The sequence below is a fragment of the Phoca vitulina genome, unplaced genomic scaffold (genome assembly GCF_004348235.1).
Source record: "Phoca vitulina isolate PV1807 unplaced genomic scaffold, GSC_HSeal_1.0 scaffold11, whole genome shotgun sequence".
Classification (NCBI taxonomy): Eukaryota; Metazoa; Chordata; class Mammalia; order Carnivora; family Phocidae; genus Phoca; species Phoca vitulina.
This window is the reverse complement of record NW_022589714.1, coordinates 15,922,682-15,940,039: the sequence shown is the minus strand read 5'-3', so window position 1 is coordinate 15,940,039 and position 17,358 is coordinate 15,922,682. Positions and strand designations below refer to the sequence as shown.

General features: G+C 39.3%; 1 protein-coding gene across 1 annotated transcript; it reads left to right on the top strand.

Annotated features, from left to right (window-relative positions):
• The first annotated feature begins 348 nt into the window (after window positions 1–348).
• On the top strand, window positions 349–15,903 carry DDX43 (DEAD-box helicase 43). The gene is made up of 16 exons (XM_032409254.1): window positions 349–598; window positions 2,647–2,702; window positions 4,323–4,452; window positions 5,638–5,766; window positions 6,895–6,976; window positions 7,914–8,070; window positions 8,504–8,622; window positions 9,257–9,364; window positions 9,747–9,888; window positions 10,678–10,778; window positions 12,222–12,309; window positions 13,521–13,648; window positions 13,850–13,959; window positions 14,456–14,594; window positions 15,104–15,191; window positions 15,787–15,903. Exons 1-16 carry the CDS (start codon window positions 349–351, stop codon window positions 15,901–15,903), a joined length of 1,944 nt encoding a protein of 647 aa, XP_032265145.1.
• Window positions 15,904–17,358: the final 1,455 nt, after the last annotated feature.

Here is a 17,358-nt window from a genome sequence, read left to right as displayed (position 1 = left end):
TGGGGGTATTTGGGGTGGGAGTTCAGTAGGGCAAAGCACAAAGAGACCGGGGAGTCCCACACCTAAAAAAGAACTTAAAGCCGGCGCATTGACTCGTTCAAGGAGCGCCCACACGATAAAGAGAGTGGATTGGTCAAACCGTAAAGGTCCCGCCCACAACGCCTCATCCACCAATGGATGTGCGGCCAGGGCGGGGCGGGGCGGGGAAGGGGCGGGACGAACCTCGCGCGGGCTCCTTAAGTAGCGGCTGCGTGGATGCCCTAGTAGAAGACTCTACGACGGCACCGTGGAGTGGTGCAGAGCCAGACGGGAGCGACGTCGGACGCGCCGGATCTTCCTCACGGAACCATGTCGAAGCAAGAAGGAGGCGCCAACGCCTCCTCATGGGTCGTTGCTTCCCGGCGAAACTCGGCGGTGTCCCGTGCTCCGGAAAGGAGGCCGACGGAGGACCCGAATCGAAGAGGTCAGGAGGCCGGTAGGGGCGGCAGAGGTGGCGGCTGGAGGAACCCCTCTGGCCTCCAGCAACCTGTGGCCGCTGGCCTCCAAGAACCGCCGCTTTGCTTTGGATTGAATAACGTGTGGGTCGGCGCTGTGATCGGTGAGTGAAAGAGGATGGGTGTGCTGGGCAGGGTTGGGGCGGAGAATGGGTGGGGCCAGGGGCGGGGCCTGGGCAAGGGCATCCACGCCCCACTCTCCTCGCCTCCAATCAGCTGCCACCTAATGAGATTCAGGACTTTACTTGTGATATTCGTAAAACCTTCTGATGCCATAATTAGTCATTTAACGCACCTTTTGCTATTTCGTGGAGACGATATTTTGGGAGAACAAACTTCGATTTAGGAAATCTTTGTGATGAAAGGTCAGGTCTTTTCACAACTTATCCCAAAGGAACAACAAAGCAGTGCTGAGTACAATCTGTGTCTTTGAGCACCATTTAGAGCCATTAAAGAAGGTGTAGGATATTATAGGGTTGTTCAGAGCATTGACCATATCTTGCACTTAGTTTCTTTTATTGAATATAATTTTATCTGCTGAAAAACAGGATCTTTTTCTTAGTACATCTTGAGTCTTACAAATTCATTTTTGAAAAACAGGGCGCCTGGGTGGCTCAGTTGGTTGAGCGACTGCCTTCGGCTCAGGTCGTGATCCTGGAGTCCCGGGATCGAGTCCCGCATCGGGCTCCCTGCTCGGCAGGGAGTCTGCTTCTCCCTCTGACCCTCCCCCCTCTCATGTGCTCTCTCTCTCTCTCTCATTCTCTCTGTCTCAAATAAATAAATAAAAAAAATCTAAAAAAAAAAAAAAAAAAAAAAAACAAATTCATTTTTGAAAAACATTTAGAAACCATAGGAATAGAGATTTGCCCCATTTGTGGCCATTAAAACTGAGGATAAATTCCAACATTTTACCTATTAGGAATGGGAGCTAAAATTTTGTTTACCCTTTTTTAAACCTATTTTGAAAAACGATGACCACATTTTTTTAGGCAGCTATTAAATAGAACATTAGGAGACTAATTGCTAGACCAGCTAGAGATTCATTGTTCCCTCAAGAAGGCTCAGGCTAAAGATCTGAAGAGTGATGCACCATAAATGAAAGCCACTAGGTTTGCACTAAAAATCACACTCTCAACACTTAATTCAGCACCTGTGACAGTGCAGGCCCTGTGCTAGAGAGCACCCACTTAATGTTGGTCTGGAACCACTTTTTTTCCTTAGTGTGGTAAAAAATAAAAATTTAAGCATTATTAATTTTAGGTGTGCAGTGTGAGTACAGTACTGTTAACTATAAGAACAATGTTGTGTGACACATCTCTAGAATGTTTTCATTTTGCATGACTGAAACTACCCGTTAAACAATTCCCCATTTTCCCCTTTCCCTATCCCTGGCAAATAGCATTCTACTTTGTTTCTATGTTTGATTACATTAGACCCTCAAAGAAGGTCATGCCCTATTTGCTTTTTGTGAGTAGCTTATTTCATTTAGCATAACGTCCTCAAGGTTCATTCATGTTGCAAATGATAGAATTTCCTTTTTAAGGCTGAAATCTTCTCTAGCATATTTATACCATGTGTCTTCGTCCAATCATCTGTTGGTAGACATTTAGGTTGGTTCCACCTCATGACTATTGTGAATAATGCTGTAATGAACGTGGGAGTGTAGATGGCTCTTTGAGATAGTGGTTTTGTTTCCTTTGGATATATATCCATAAGCGGAATTGCTAAATCATATGGTAGTTGTTATTTTTAGTGTTTTGGGGAACCTCCATGCCTGCACCAATTTACATACCCACCAAGAGTACACAAGGCTTCCCTTTTCTTCACATTCTCACCAGCACTTATTTCATATATTTTTTAAGATTATTCATCTATTTGAGAGTGAGAGCAGAGTGAGAGTGCATATGAGGGGGGGGGGGGAGGGGCAGAGGGAGAAGCAGACTCCCCACTGAGTAGGGAGCCAGACAAAGGGGGGCTCGATCCCAGGACCCTGAGATCATGACTTGAGCCTGAAGGCAGGCACTTAACTGACTGAGCCACCCAGGTGCCCCGCCCCTCTTTGTGTTTTCGATAGCCATTCTACTAAGTATGAAGCAATACCCAGTTGTGATTTTGATTACAACTTTTAAAAAATTTTTATTTTTAAAAATAGGTCGTGGAGGGTCAAAAATAAAAGACATCCAAATTACAACAAACACGAAAATACAGGTAAGTGGTCTGCGATCTTAAATCCTCAAAGAGCATAGTTCATTTCTAACTCTAATTTCTGTTTAGCTGTTAACATACTATGGTAATTTAGAGAAGTCGCCAAAGCTCTTCAGACTGCTATTCTTTTCCAGGAATGGTTACATGCTGTGGTCCATTCCAGGTCTAGGTTTTGTGACTCCTGGAGGTAAAAATCTTTATAGAGATAATCTCCACTGACAAATGAGATCTTTGGGGGAATATTCATCATGCACTTCCCGACTCTCATCCCTCAAACCTTAACCTGCTCCTGTGTTCCCAAGTCTCAGCAGCAACATCATTCACCCAGTACCCAAGCCGGAAGTCTCAGATTACTTCTTCTCCTGCAACCAGTCCGTCACTGAGTCCTTTCTATTTCCTGTATTTCTTAAGGAGAATCACATCATTTGGGAGTGTTCTCCCCTAACCATCCATTCTGCTTCCAGTCTTACCCCCTCTAACCATTCTGTATTATGACCAGGGCAATAGTTCTAAAACACAAATTTTGTTCATAATTTGTTTTCTTTTCCTGCATAAAAATCTTTCATAATATCTCAGGCTCTTAAGAAGTTCAGACTTCTTAGCATGGTCCACTTGATCTGGCTCCTTTTCCTTCACTCCCTCCCCGAACTCCTCTTGAATGTCAGCAGCTGGACTCCTGCCACACTCCCTCCTATTTTAGCTGATAGAACTCCTGTCTAAGACCTCCTGCATCCCCATTCTATGTAGGTCTCTCTTTTCCATATTCTCAGCATCCGTTTCAGCCTCATTTAAGAACTTCTACAGAGTTGTCTAAACAGTGCAAATGGCAAGCTTTGAATCACCAGCCCAAGACAGCATTTGGTGTAGCAGTTTCTAGTTTTTATTGAATCAATGTGGGTATCTGAGATTATGTACATTGAAAGATGTGACTTGTAGATTCTGTCCTCCAAATGTCATCTCAGCCTTGTTGTAAGTTGCTTCCATTACCATATACATGGTGGAAGTAGAGCATCCCCTCAAGTTAAAAGTTCATGTAAGTAACCTGACAGCGCAATCAGCCGGTATTTATATAGCACATAGATTAAGCCCTACAGTTGTGTAAGATTTGCCAAAGCACTGTTTTACAGTTAAGAGGTCAGATTAACGCCTTGATCTTCTAAAACTAGTTGCTGAATTTATTCCCTAGTGGTCACGGTAGTTTTTATTTTTATTTTTTTAATTTTTTTAAGATTTTGAGAAAGTGAGGGAAAGGGTGAGGGAGAGTCTGAAGCCGACTCCACACTGAGCACAGAGCCTGGCGTGGGGCTCAATCCCACAATGGTGACATCATGACCTGAGCTGAAACCAAGAGTTGGGACGTTTAACTGACGGAGCCACCCAGGCGCCCCTGTCATGGTAGTTTTTAAATGTAGATTGTCCTGCTCCTTTTCATCCAACCAGGGGGTGAATCTCAGGATAAATTTGTTGAATGTAGAATGCCCTCAAAAATTAGAACTTAAGACACTGATTGATAGCAATACTATATTTACTTTAAATTTTTATAGTGTTTGAAGTTGAGTGATTTTTGGAGGGGGGGGCATGGTAAGGGGACTTCAGTCTCACCTATTTTTCCCCTGCATCTAGATAATAAAAGGTCACTCAGAAGAAGCGGAGGTCAGAATCTTTGGCAACAAGGTGATGCAGGCGAAGGCCAAAACAGTGATAGATAATCTTGTTAAAAAACAAGAAAATTACAATTCAAAACTCAGAACTGGTAAGTAATTTTTGCTTACTACAGCCTTGTAAAATTTGAAAAATTGCATTCAGTGTTATAAGGCATTATAGTTGATGCTTTCCTGACAACAGAGCTTCAGATTGCCATCATTAAGTCTTGTCTGTTAGGGATTTTTTTTCTTTGAAATCCCAAAATACTGTTTCCTCAAATTAAAAATGCTTAATTTCTGTGATTAAGCCTAGCAGTTTCACTTTTAGCCACAGATAGGTGAAAAAAAAAAAACTTTTAATACACTCACTATTAATGATAGAAGGATTAGTCCTGGCCTTCTGATTTTATGGTCTTCTCCCCTGGAATGTGACTGACTTTGAAAACTATCTAATTATTTAGTATTTAAAAAATCTCTGGGGTACCTGGCTTGCTCAGTCAGAGCATGAGATTCTTGATCTTCCCCAGGTCATGAGTTCAAGCCCCAGGCTGGGCATAGTTTACTTTTTAAAAATCTCAGATTTAGGGGCGCCCGGGTGGCTCAGTTGTTAAGCATTTGCCTTTGGCTCAGGTCATGATCCCAGGGTCCTGGGATTGAGCCCCGTGTCGGGCTCCCTGCTCCACGGAGAGCCTGCTTCCCTCTCTCCCACTCCCCCTGCTTGTGTTTCCTCTCTCGCTGTGTCTCTCTCTGTCAGATAGATAAATAAAATCTTAAAAAAATAAAATAAATAAAATAAATAAATCTACCCTTTAAAAAAATCTCAGTTTTAATTAAAACAACAAACCCAAAACTCAGACCTGCTTGGACTAGAGAAAAAGCCATTATTGAGTCATTTCCAGAAGCAATGTGGAAGTAAAAACAGCATGTGGGTTCAGATGGCAGCATTACCTCTTAGTGTTTCTTGGGAAAGGAACTCTAGGAAGCCTTTAAGACTCTTCATCTGTTAACCTGGGGTGACATCTGCCTCACAGGATTATTGTAAAGATTAACATGTGATTTATTAGCAAACACTAGGCTCTCATTATTTTTCTTCTCTTCAATAAATGTATTTTCCATCTCCTAAATCTGGTAACTGACAAATCTGGTATTGTCATAGCATTGTAGTACTAAAACCCACATCTTCTATTTTAAGCATTATTGTCTGTTTTTTAAACACAAAAGAATAAAGTGGTTTGGGGGAAATTTGTACAATTAGGATTTGTTTTGAAACTAATTCTGTAAAAATATTTTAACAGATATTGCATTCCAACCTTCTGTTGGAAGAGATGTAAAGACAGATAGTAATGTTACCGAGAATCAGCCATTGATTGATTGGGATCAAATTCGAGAAGATGCTTTGAAATGGGGGAAAAAAAAGTGGGAAGGTTAGTGCTATATCCTAACATTTACACGTGGTATTGATGTACCTCTTGAGGTGTTTTTTAACCTCTTGAGTTTTTTATTCTTTAAAATGTTGTCTTATTTCTAGTAATGAAATCGATTAGAAAAATGATAGTAAAATATGTGCTGCAATTAGTCTCTAGGGCAAGATTTGTTTCTATGTTGTCTGTGCTGTAATCTATGCTATAAGTGGGAAATTAAAATATTATACTTATATTTTGTCTTATTTGAGGTAACTCACAGCAGGAGTTTAATAAAATTGAAAGAAAATCGAGCATAAGGGGAAAACGAAGGCAATAAACATGCCAACCATAAGTGGTTTAACATTATTGGCTATGGTTGAGCAAAAATTGATCCTGGAGTGTCCTGGCTGATAGGGGCAAAATAAAAAGGGAAAACCATTTAATAAGAAAGAAATATGTAGTTGAGAAGAGCGGGGTTTTTTCATTTGCTTTAATTTTAAATGAGAGTCTCACCTGGAATTATTGCGGAGTGTAATGTTTCATGTCACATTCACTACTTTTCAGGGTAAATTCAGGTGCTAATTCTGGCTATCAAAGTGAGGCAGCAATACATTAAAACAGTGACAGATATTAACAATGATTAATTCAGTGGTCATTCTATCTGCATGTTGTTACCAGTGCCACCTTGACAGTACATGTAGTGGGGAGATTTGGAATGGGGGGCCAGAAAACAGATTTAAGTTTGGAGGAAGTATGCTAGGCATATAAGAAAACAAAGTAGTCTCAGGAAGTGGAATAAGAAATATTCTATTCCTAAACAGAAATGGGATGGACCTTCAAAGAAAAAAAATCAGTCTACCGTGTTTGAGAGATTCATCAGTTGGGATGATTGTAAAGCATACTTTTCTTTTATATTAAACTTAAATTCTTAAGGGTCTCTTTCTTGGGTAAAAAATGTACTCAAAAGGCAAACCAAAACAGGAGATCTCTTAGAGACTAGCATAAGCCTGACTGGCAAAGAACAACTATCTAAAACTGTAAGGTGAATTTAATAAATACTTTAGTTTGATTTCTGTTACTTTGAATAAGTTTCAATGAAATGTAAATTCTGATAATTTATCAAAGTTTTAATTTTCATCTTTGTCCCAGATTTACCACCAATTAAGAAAAACCTTTACGTGGAGTCAGAAGCAACAAGTTCAATGTCACAAGTGCAAGTAGACATTTGGAGGTGGGTAGTTTTATTGCTTTAAGTATTTGTATAGTTACTCATTAGGGAAACATTCAAAGTGATTGCATTTGAAGATTACACCTCTGGTATTCACATGAACTTGGTTGCATCCTACATGATATTTTAGAGCATTGCTATCCAATAAACCTTTCTGCAAAGATGGAAAAAGGGCAATATTTGTGTCTAATAGAGTAGTCACTATCTATATATAGCTATTGAATACTTAAAATATGGCTAGTATAATTGAGGAACTAAGTTTCCCATTTAAAATTTAAAAAAATAAAATAAAATTTTAAGACTCATGTGGTTAGTGCCCACTGTATTGGACAGCACTTTTAGAATTCTACAACTGTTGAAAATCATAAGTTGATTTGATGCATTTCTAATTCTTCAGTGCTTACTATCTGGAATTAAAGGTCCTAACAGCAACATTTTTTTTTCTATTAAAGTCAGTTATAAAACTAAGTATGGTAAAAAAAAAAAAGTATGGTATAGCAGAAAGAACAGTTATGCTAGGGTTGGGGTAGGGCTCAGACTTTGGATAAGCAACTAATGATCACCTGTCAAATGAGAATAATTCCCATTTGGCAGGATTGTTGAGGATAAGTTAAGAAAATATGTATGGAACATTGTAGAGCTTTGTGTCAGCCAAGTCTGATTTGAATCATGAAGTGTGTGATTTTCAGGCTCTATTCTTCACATTTCCATGAAATTTCATTGGCCCATTCATACAATGTAACTTTTTCCCTTTCTGATAACTATTCTGATAAAAAAAAAAAGATGGGCTCACTTCTATTTCTTATTACATTTTACTGTAGATTTACAGTTACAGTTGTAGTTGGATTTCTTGATATGATGAATTAATGCTGGCAAAAATTTCTGGCTTAGGGAATAAAGTGACCAAAGCCGCTAAGATTTGTTCTATTTTTCCTTAAAGGAAAGAAAATTATAATATAATGTGTGATGACTTGAAAGAAGGGGAGAAGCGTCGTATACCCAATCCTACTTGTAAATTTGAGGATGCTTTTCAGTGTTATCCTGAGGTTATGGAAAACATTAAAAAGGCGGGCTTTCAAAAGCCAACACCAATCCAGGTATGCTTGTTTGCTTTCTTGCTTTTTTTTTCTTTAATTCCAATATTTTACTGACAGTTTTTCCCCCCAAACAGTATCTGATTTTTTTAAAAGATTTTATTGAGAGAGTACAAGTGTGGGGGTTTGGGGGTGGGGAGGGCAGAGGGAGAAGCGGGAAGCCCACCATGGGGCTGCATCCCAGGACCCCAGGATCATGACCCGAGCCCAAGGCAGACCCTTCACGGAGCCATGCAGGCGCCACAAGATCTGATTATTAAAAGTTAAATCCCCAGGGAGGAACTCTCCCTTGTGAGCACTCCCCTAGAGCCCCCCGTACCACCAGTGCCTAGCACTCAAAATGTGTTTGTTGAAAGAAGTTTGGGCTTAGGAGAGGAGGGGGCGCTTGACTAAAAGATGCAGCTTTTAATTTTAATGTTAATCTTTTCTTTTTTAGTCGCAGTCATGGCCGATAGTTTTACAAGGTGTAGATCTTATAGGAGTAGCCCAAACTGGAACCGGGAAAACACTGTCCTACTTAATGCCCGGATTTATACACTTGGATTCACAGCCTGTGTAAGAATTTCTACAGCTGGGTTCTCTTTATAGGGGGTTAATAGATATGGATACCATAAATGCAAATTTTTTTTTTTTTTGGTCTGTTGCATTGGTCAAAAAATAATGCCAAGCCTCAGGGAAATGCACTTGTACCATGCTGGTGAGAGTATAAATTGTCAAAGCATTTTTAGGAAGCAATAGGTAGTCTTTTTTAAAGATTTTATTTATTTATTTGACAGAGACACAGTGAGAGAGGGAACACAAGCAGGGGGAGTCGGGGAGGGAGAAGCAGGCTTCCCGCTGAGCAGGGAGCCCGATGCGGGGCTCGATCCCAGGACCCTGGGACCATGACCTGAGCTGAAGGCTAAGCCGACTGAGCCCCCCAGGCACCCCACAATAGTTAGTCTTAATAGTGAATACTGGAAATGTTTGAATTATCACGTCCATTACAATTGTGTGAGAGAATGTTGGCCCTTTTAAATGAAAAGGCTGGTATCGGCCCTTGGGATTTTTTTGTGTGCAACGTTCTTCAGTATTCTGTGTTTTGTGGTGAATGCGTGTGACTTTTCACATTCATTGCTACAAATTCTGAAAGTACTGAATGAATATGCTATGTATCTGAGTCAGGTACTTTAATATTTTCTCTCTAAAGAATTAGAGGAAAGAGTGGACCCGGCATGTTAGTCCTCACACCTACGCGCGAGTTAGCACTTCAAGTGGAAGCTGAATGTTCTAAGTATTCATATAAAGGCCTCAAAAGGTAAGTCATTTCTTTGTCCATTCTTGCATCAGCTATTTAATAAGTCAGTTTTATACATTCTCCCCATTATTTTTCACATACGTAGAGAATCTGAATGGCTTAGCATGGGTCAGGCATTACCCCAGTCCAAATCAATGGTAGCCAGGGCAGTGAGGTCAAGTAACAGTGATGCAAATATGGCTCTTTATAGGACACATCACTGTGGGTTGACAGGTGTGGATAGTTCTTAGAATGGAGCAAATACTACCCAGAAGGTATCTGATACTTTCTGACTTACATACTTTTTACTCTTATTTTATACCCAAAATACTTTGGTTGGTTGGGATTTTGCGTTGTGATGGGACATTTCCTTGCCTGAACATGAACCTCTTTTTTTTTTAAGTGTGTGTATATATGGCGGTGGAGATAGAAATGGACAAATACAAGATCTGAAGAAAGGAGTAGATATTATTATTGCAACTCCTGGAAGACTGAATGATCTACAAATGAATAACTTTGTTAACCTCAGAAATGTAACCTACTTGGTAATCATGGAGTAAGGGTTTGGGATACTAGGAGGAAGAACTGAACTCTTACTAAATTCTTATTTTTTTTTCTGCACCCAACGTGGGTTTTCAAACTTACAACCCTGAGATCAAGTGTCACATGCTCTGACTGAGCCCAGCTGGGCACTCCAGAACTGAATTCTTATTAAAACAGTCCTTTAGAATGGTTGTCCATTTTATAATGTTTTCAAATCCTAGGGATATTTTGCATTCCCTCTAGTATGTTAAAATAAGGATTTTAAGAATTCTGTTTTAATGTTTTTTATAAATGTTGGAGAATATAGAGAAGTATAAAAGATTAAAATCCATGTGGTTTGTTTTTGTTTTTTTTTTAACTTTTATTTTTTTTAAGATTTATTTACTTTAGAGAGCACATGCAAGCAGGGGGAGGGGAGGGGCCGAGGGAGACAATCTCAAGAAGACTCCCACACTGAGCCTAGAGCCTATCGTGGGGCTCAGTCCCACAGCTCCAAGATCATGAGCTGAGCCAAAATCAAGAGTCAGATGCTCACACAACTGAGCCACCCAGGCACCCCTCCACGTGGATATTTTAGACACTTAACAGTTTTTCATTAGATGGATCTAGAAACTGTTAGCCAACTTAAAAAATCAAGTCAGTCTGTTACAACTCCAGATGACTTTGTCCTGAAGAAATGAAAATAGTGGCTTAAATAGGGGAAATGAGAAAAAAGTTACCTTACCATAGTATTATGTTCATAAAGAGCATACTTCCCATATCTAATGTAGCCACTATCATTTCTGATGCAGGTTTTAGATGAAGCCGACAAGATGCTAGATATGGGATTTGAACCCCAGATAATGAAGATTTTACTAGATGTGCGCCCAGACAGGCAGACTATTATGACAAGGTAGGTGTATGCCTAACTGCTAGTTTGTAAAATAGAAATCAGTGGACTGGACTCCACCTTTTTTTTTATTTCCCCAGAGGATTTTAGAGCATTACCTGAAGGTATCTTGAGATCCTCAGGTGAAAGACACGTCATCACTTAGTATAGCAACTCGGTGTAACTGTAACAATGATTATTGGGTTTCCTAAGTTACAGATAGAGATTTTTTTTTTTGTAACAGATTTTTAAAAAAATTTATTTGCCAGAATGAGAGTGAGCAAGAGAGTACAAGCAGGGGGAGCTGCAGAGGGAGAGGGAGAAGCAGGCTCCAGCTGAGCAGGGAGCCCGATGGGGGGCTCAAACCCAAGACCTTGGGATCATACCCTGAGCTGAAGGCTTAACCGCTTAACTGACTGAGCCACCCAGGCACCCCACAGAGATTTCTATACAAACTTAAGGGGGACCTCTCCCTCAAGGGGAGATTGTGTTTTGTAGTGGTGGCCTCACATTTGAATGATCACCTGCCCTTAGAGATAAACCTTTGACTGAGTACCTTTTTGCCCAAGATAAAACTGAGAAACAATGATTGTTATTTAAATGCAGAGTGATCTATAGACTATTGTCTCCTGGGCTTATATATCCTACATGTCATTAACATAAAAAAGAATAGTATATAATTGGGGAAATAACATTAAATTTCCTCATTTGTTTTCTTTTTAATACCACCCTCATTTGTTTTTTTACTAATCTTTCCATTATTGTAATTACTGTGAAAGTGTAAAGGTAGGTGATTACTTTCATAATATATATGGATGAAGAAACACTTGAATTTACATGTCCTTTCATCAGTACACTTAATATGCTTTTATTTCACATAAGCATTTGATTTTTTGCCTGCTGACAATGCTGACCAAAAATAGTAGGGATTTTTTTGGTTTTTCTTTTATGAAGGCCAAGAAAAAACTAATCTAACCCTTGAATTCATTTTAGATTAGAATTTAGGTTAGAATTTAAGGTATAGATCTCCTTCACCTTTGGTTTATAAACCTGTTTTGTTTTTGTTGCATTTTTAAAGATTTTATTTATTTGACAGAGAGAGACACAGAGAGAGGGAACACAAGCAGGGGGAGTGGGAGAGGGAGAAGCAGGCTTCCTGTTGAGCAGGGAGCCCGATGCGGGGCTCGATCCCAGGACTCCTGGGATCACGACCTGAGCCGAAGGCAGATGCTTAACGACTGAGCCACCCAGGTGCCCCTAAACCTGTTTGTTAAACTTAAAGGTTTCATGTAGTAGCTTTGCTATAGTTGAGCAGTTCTTTGTGAAGTATACATTTTCTGTAAAGTCTCCCTTATTTAAAAGTACTCAATTTGTCTTTCATGGGTAATCCAGTTCATAGCATTCTTAGGGAAACTTAGTAATATTTGATTTACAAATTTTTAATTTTTATATCATGTTTATTTCCAGTGCAACATGGCCATATGCTGTCCGTCGACTTGCACAGACTTACTTGAAAGAGCCAATGATTGTATATGTTGGTACTTTGGATCTAGTGGTAAGCTTGTTTTTTATTACTATTATAAAAAATATTTATGAAAGTTTTAATTACTTTGTTTTGGCATAGCTACTCTGCCCCCTCCCTAATTATAGAGAAGACCCTAGATACATATGATTTTATTCATAAATACTTCAGTATACATTAAGACTAACTTTAACATAATTACCGTACTGTTATCTCACATCTAAAATTTTAATAATCCCTTAATACCATCAAATATTCATTCCTTGTTCCTATTTTCCTGATATCTCATTTTATTTAATCCTGTTAAAATCAGGTTCTTCGGGTGCCTGGGTGGCTCAGTTGTTGGGGCATCTGCCTTCAGCTCAGGTCAGATCCCGGGGTCCTGGGATCGAGCCCCGCATCGGGCTCCCTGCTCAAGGAAGCCTGCTTCTCCCTCTCCCACTCCCCGTGCTTGTGTTCCCTCTCTCGCTGTGTCTCTGTCAAATAAATAAAATCTTAAAAAAAAAAAATCAGGTTCTAAAAGGGCAACATAGATGCATGTATGTAATTCTGGTGTTCTCTTTTGGTGAAGTCATGATGGATCATTGGGTCCAGATGTCAGTAATTATACAACTTATGAAGGTCTCTATTATGTATCTCCTCCATTACAAAGTTATCTGGCCTTTCACTTAATTGAAATCAACCTTTCAATTAATCATTATTGGAAAAAATGACCTTTTACTTAATCACCAGTAATAGTGATAGGTCATTGCCTAAGTTCATTTCATTAAATTTCATGAAAAGTGAGGATAGATGTCATTCTTTACTTTCATTGAATGCTATTAAAACCTATTTTATCTCTGGGTTAAAAAGTTGTATCAGTGATATTATGAAAATTTGCGTTAAGTTGTCAAAATCATAAATGGGAACTCTTGTGTCCTAAGCTAATCATCTTCCTTTATTGAAAGGACTGTACCCAAATTCATGATGAAATTTTGGCCTTACTTCAGTTTTCTTTTCCAACAATAGTAACCAATTACTTTTAACACACTGCCAAGCATTCGTTTCCAACTCCGCTTCGGTGAATGAGCAAGAAGTGAAAGGCTGAGCTACGAATCTTTGAGTAGAGGTCATCTTGCAAGGACCTGCCTCTTTCTTGTTAGCAGTTTATTAAAACTTAACCAGGGATAGAAATAGATGTATTCTGAGCCAATGTGTAGGGTTTGCCTATCAATTTTGATGTACTGTGATCTTTATTCCTTTAGGCAGTAAGTACCGTGAAACAAAACGTAATTGTCACCACCGAAGAAGAGAAACGCTCTCATATCCAAACTTTTCTAGAAAGCATGTCTCCCAGAGACAAAGTCATAGTGTTTGTCAGCAGAAAAGCTGTGTAGGTATTTTTTTCTTTTACATCCTTAAATCATCAAATTGATTTGTTTAACATTCGCTCTGTTTGCATACTAATTTCAAAAGGGGTATGTATGTCTTATAGTATGTTAATCCGGTCTTTTGCTAATAGAAGTAAAACTAGTGGATTGATAGTGATATTAGAAGAAGCACTTCAGATCACTGACTTCATCTTTTGCTTCAGTGCTGACCACCTATCAAGCGACCTGATTCTGCGACATGTATCAGTGGAATCCCTTCACGGTAATAGGGAGCAGAGTGACCGAGAGAGGGCATTAGAAAACTTTAAAACAGGTACATTTATACAAGTAGTATTGGTTGCTGTTAAAGGGTACAAGGCCTGGGCATGGCTGAGTGACAACACCTTTTCATGGAGCCTATTTGTAAGATCTGTCCTCAGCTTGCAGATCCCAAAACTATACTTGTTAGAACTTTGAATATTAATCAGATCTCCAGAACTATCCAAACTCAAAGAGCAAATATTTAGACCTGGATATCAAGGTAATTTGCAATGGGGGTTATTTTCTTTAATTTACCTGAGAGGCATAGATCTTTGTGACATGGTTCAGATGATTCAGGGATTGGTTGCTGAGCCAGGGTGTATATTGTGTTGTAACTCACCAGCAGTTTAAAAGGCTAGAAATGTCCCTTTCTCATTTTCACTCTCTGAAGTGTTTTAATACTAAAAGTAATAATGGCTCACCTAGATAGTGGGGGAAAATTATACTTTTCTGCTATGTCTTGGGTTGGTTTATGCCAGAATGTATATTCTTTTGGTTTTATTCTTTAGGTAAAGTAAGAATATTGATTGCCACCGACTTAGCATCTCGGGGTCTTGACGTCCTTGATATCACACACGTCTATAATTATGATTTCCCCCGGAACATCGAAGAATACGTGCACAGAGTAGGGCGCACTGGAAGAGCAGGGTAAGTCAGCATAGTCTACCTCTGAAAGAAGCCAACTATCATAACTCCCTTCACAGACTATTCTTAGCTAGAAAACGTTTTTTTTTCCTATTGCTCATGAATTGTCTGTGACACCCGCTTTGCTCCTTTATCCCTGTCTTAATTGGCCTGTTGCAGATTCAGCCAGACCCCTCTGATTAGCTGCAGCTGTTTCTTAGTCCACTCTGCTTTCTCTCTGCAGAGTCACACGGAGCGATGCCCAGTGGTTCCTCTATTGTCCCCGTGTAAGAGGGCCTTTCTCATTGAGAGCACTACTATCAAATCCCCTGCAAACACGCTGTTTAAACAGCTCCAGATTATTGAGATTCTAAATAGCTGTTTAAGTGATGCTAACTTCTAATACATAATAACATATTTGGGCTTAAAAGTTGAGGTTTGGCTATTTTTAGTGTTTTGCTAATGAATCATGAGTATAAATCAAAAATCAAATTAACATATGAATTCCTTCCCCCCACCCCACCCTTTTGTAGGAGAACTGGGATATCTATTACTCTCCTCACTAGAAATGACTGGAGGGTTGCTGGAGAGTTAATTAATATTCTGGAAAGAGCGCGACAGGTGATTATACAACTCAGAACTCTACCTTGTATCACTTTTCTAAAGTTCAAATAATTTCATTGACTCCAAGTACCGGGGCTTACTGTGTGTCAGGGAAGACAGATGTTAAGCATGTTATGAGGGCCGTAGCGTGACAAAGACAAGGAGCTGTAATACAGAATTGGGGAACCCAATCTAATGGGGGTAAGCATCAGTGGAAATAGTACTGTGGAAGAAGCCGGTGGAGTGGAGGTTGGGAGAATTGTACAAGAATGGGATGCACGTTCCAGCTGGGGAACACATTCAGGCCCTGGGGACAGAATGCCACAGAACGTGGCACCAGTTAAGGCATGTTCAGGGCACTGGGAAGCAACTGAAGGGCCATACATATGAGCAGGGAGTGGTAGCATCAGGGAAGTTTAAGATCAGTCTGGTTTTCGAGCTTGAAGATAGATTTCAGAGTTTAACATGCAAGGAAATAGACTTCATTGTTGGAAAGATGTCATGGAATTGGGAAGGTTCTGTGACTGAGATTTGGAGGTATTTTAGCATATTGTAGAAAAGCTGTTACTCTGAAAGAAAAATCTCATTCCTAATAACACATTTAATGTTTCAGAGTATCCCAGAGGATCTTGTGGCAATGGCCAAGAGGTACGAGGTGAATAAACTGAAAAAAGAAATGGAGAAAAAATTGGGGAAACCCCAAAGAAAACCCCAGAAGTTTTATTATTAATGCCCTTATTGAAAAGTGGTACCAGCCTCCTGAGAGGAGGTAAATAACACTTTCAAATTTTGGACTTTTGGGGCGCCTGGGTGGCTCAGTTGGTTGGGCGACTGCCTTCAGCTCAGGTCATGATCCTGGAGTCCCAGGATCGAGTCCCACATCAGGCTCCCCGCTCAGCGGGAAGCCTGCTTCTCCCTCCCTCACTCCTGCTTGTGTTCCTTCTCTCGCTATGTCTCATAAATAAAATCTTTAAAAAAAAACTGCAATGAGATTGCCTCACACACGTTAGGATGGCTCCTATAGAATAGCTACTATGAAACAATGGGTTTTGGCAAGGATGTGGAGAAATTGGAAGCCTCTTGCTCTGTTGGTGGGAATGTAGGGGTGCATCTACTATGCAAAATATAGCAGTTGCTCAAAAAATTAAATATAATCCAGGCACTCCACTTCTGAGTATAAATCCAAAAGAACTAAAAGCAGGGTCCCTAAGATATTCGTATATCCATGGTCGTGGCATCTTTATTCATAATAGCCAACAGGTGAAGGCACACCAGGCATGAATGAATGGATAAACAGATGGGCCTATCAAGGGGAATTCTGACCCAAGGTACAACATGGGTGAACCTTAAGGCCACTATACTGAGTAAAATAAGCCCATCAAGGACAAATACTGTGTAATTCCACTTACCTGAGGTACCTAGAGTAATCAATTCACAGAAGTAGAATGGTGGTTTTTAGGAGCCAGTGAAAGGGGGAATATGGGGAGATATTTAATGGGTATAGATTTTCAGTTTTGTAAGATGAAAAACTAATGGAGGTTGGTTGTGGAACAATGAATATACTGGATACCAAACTATATTTAAATGGTCAGGATGGCAATTTTTTTTTATTATGTTAATCACCATACATTACATCATTAGTTTTTGAAGGATGGCAAATTTTATGTGAATTTTATCACAGTTTAAAATTCAAAGGCCTGGGAACAACAATTGACATTTTTTTCTTTTTCAGATCTCAAGATATATGGAAGTATGGGAAACATGCTGGCACTATGAAGAAATAAGTGATTCTTAAAATAATAGTGTTTAAAAATGTAGAATTCAGTATTTTATACTTTCTTTAATAAAATCAAAAGTATTTAAACTTGAGTTAAATTTTTTTTCATGGATATTAAGGAATGTAGCATTTTTTCACTTTTTACTATCCTTATTTAAGAATGTAAATTTTATCTCCTGTAATGTTGTTATATTAAGGTCAGTCTTAAGAGTTGAAAGCCTGTTCAGATGTCATGGCAGTGAAAGATACCATTAACAAATAAATGTTTTTTTATGATAAAAAGATAAGATGATCACTGTCTTTTTGAATAGCCCTTTAATTTTGTTAATAGTATTTTATTTGGGAGTACTTTTCTTAAGGGATTACGTTTCACCTACTTCTAAATGAAACAATAAAAGGATTTCATTA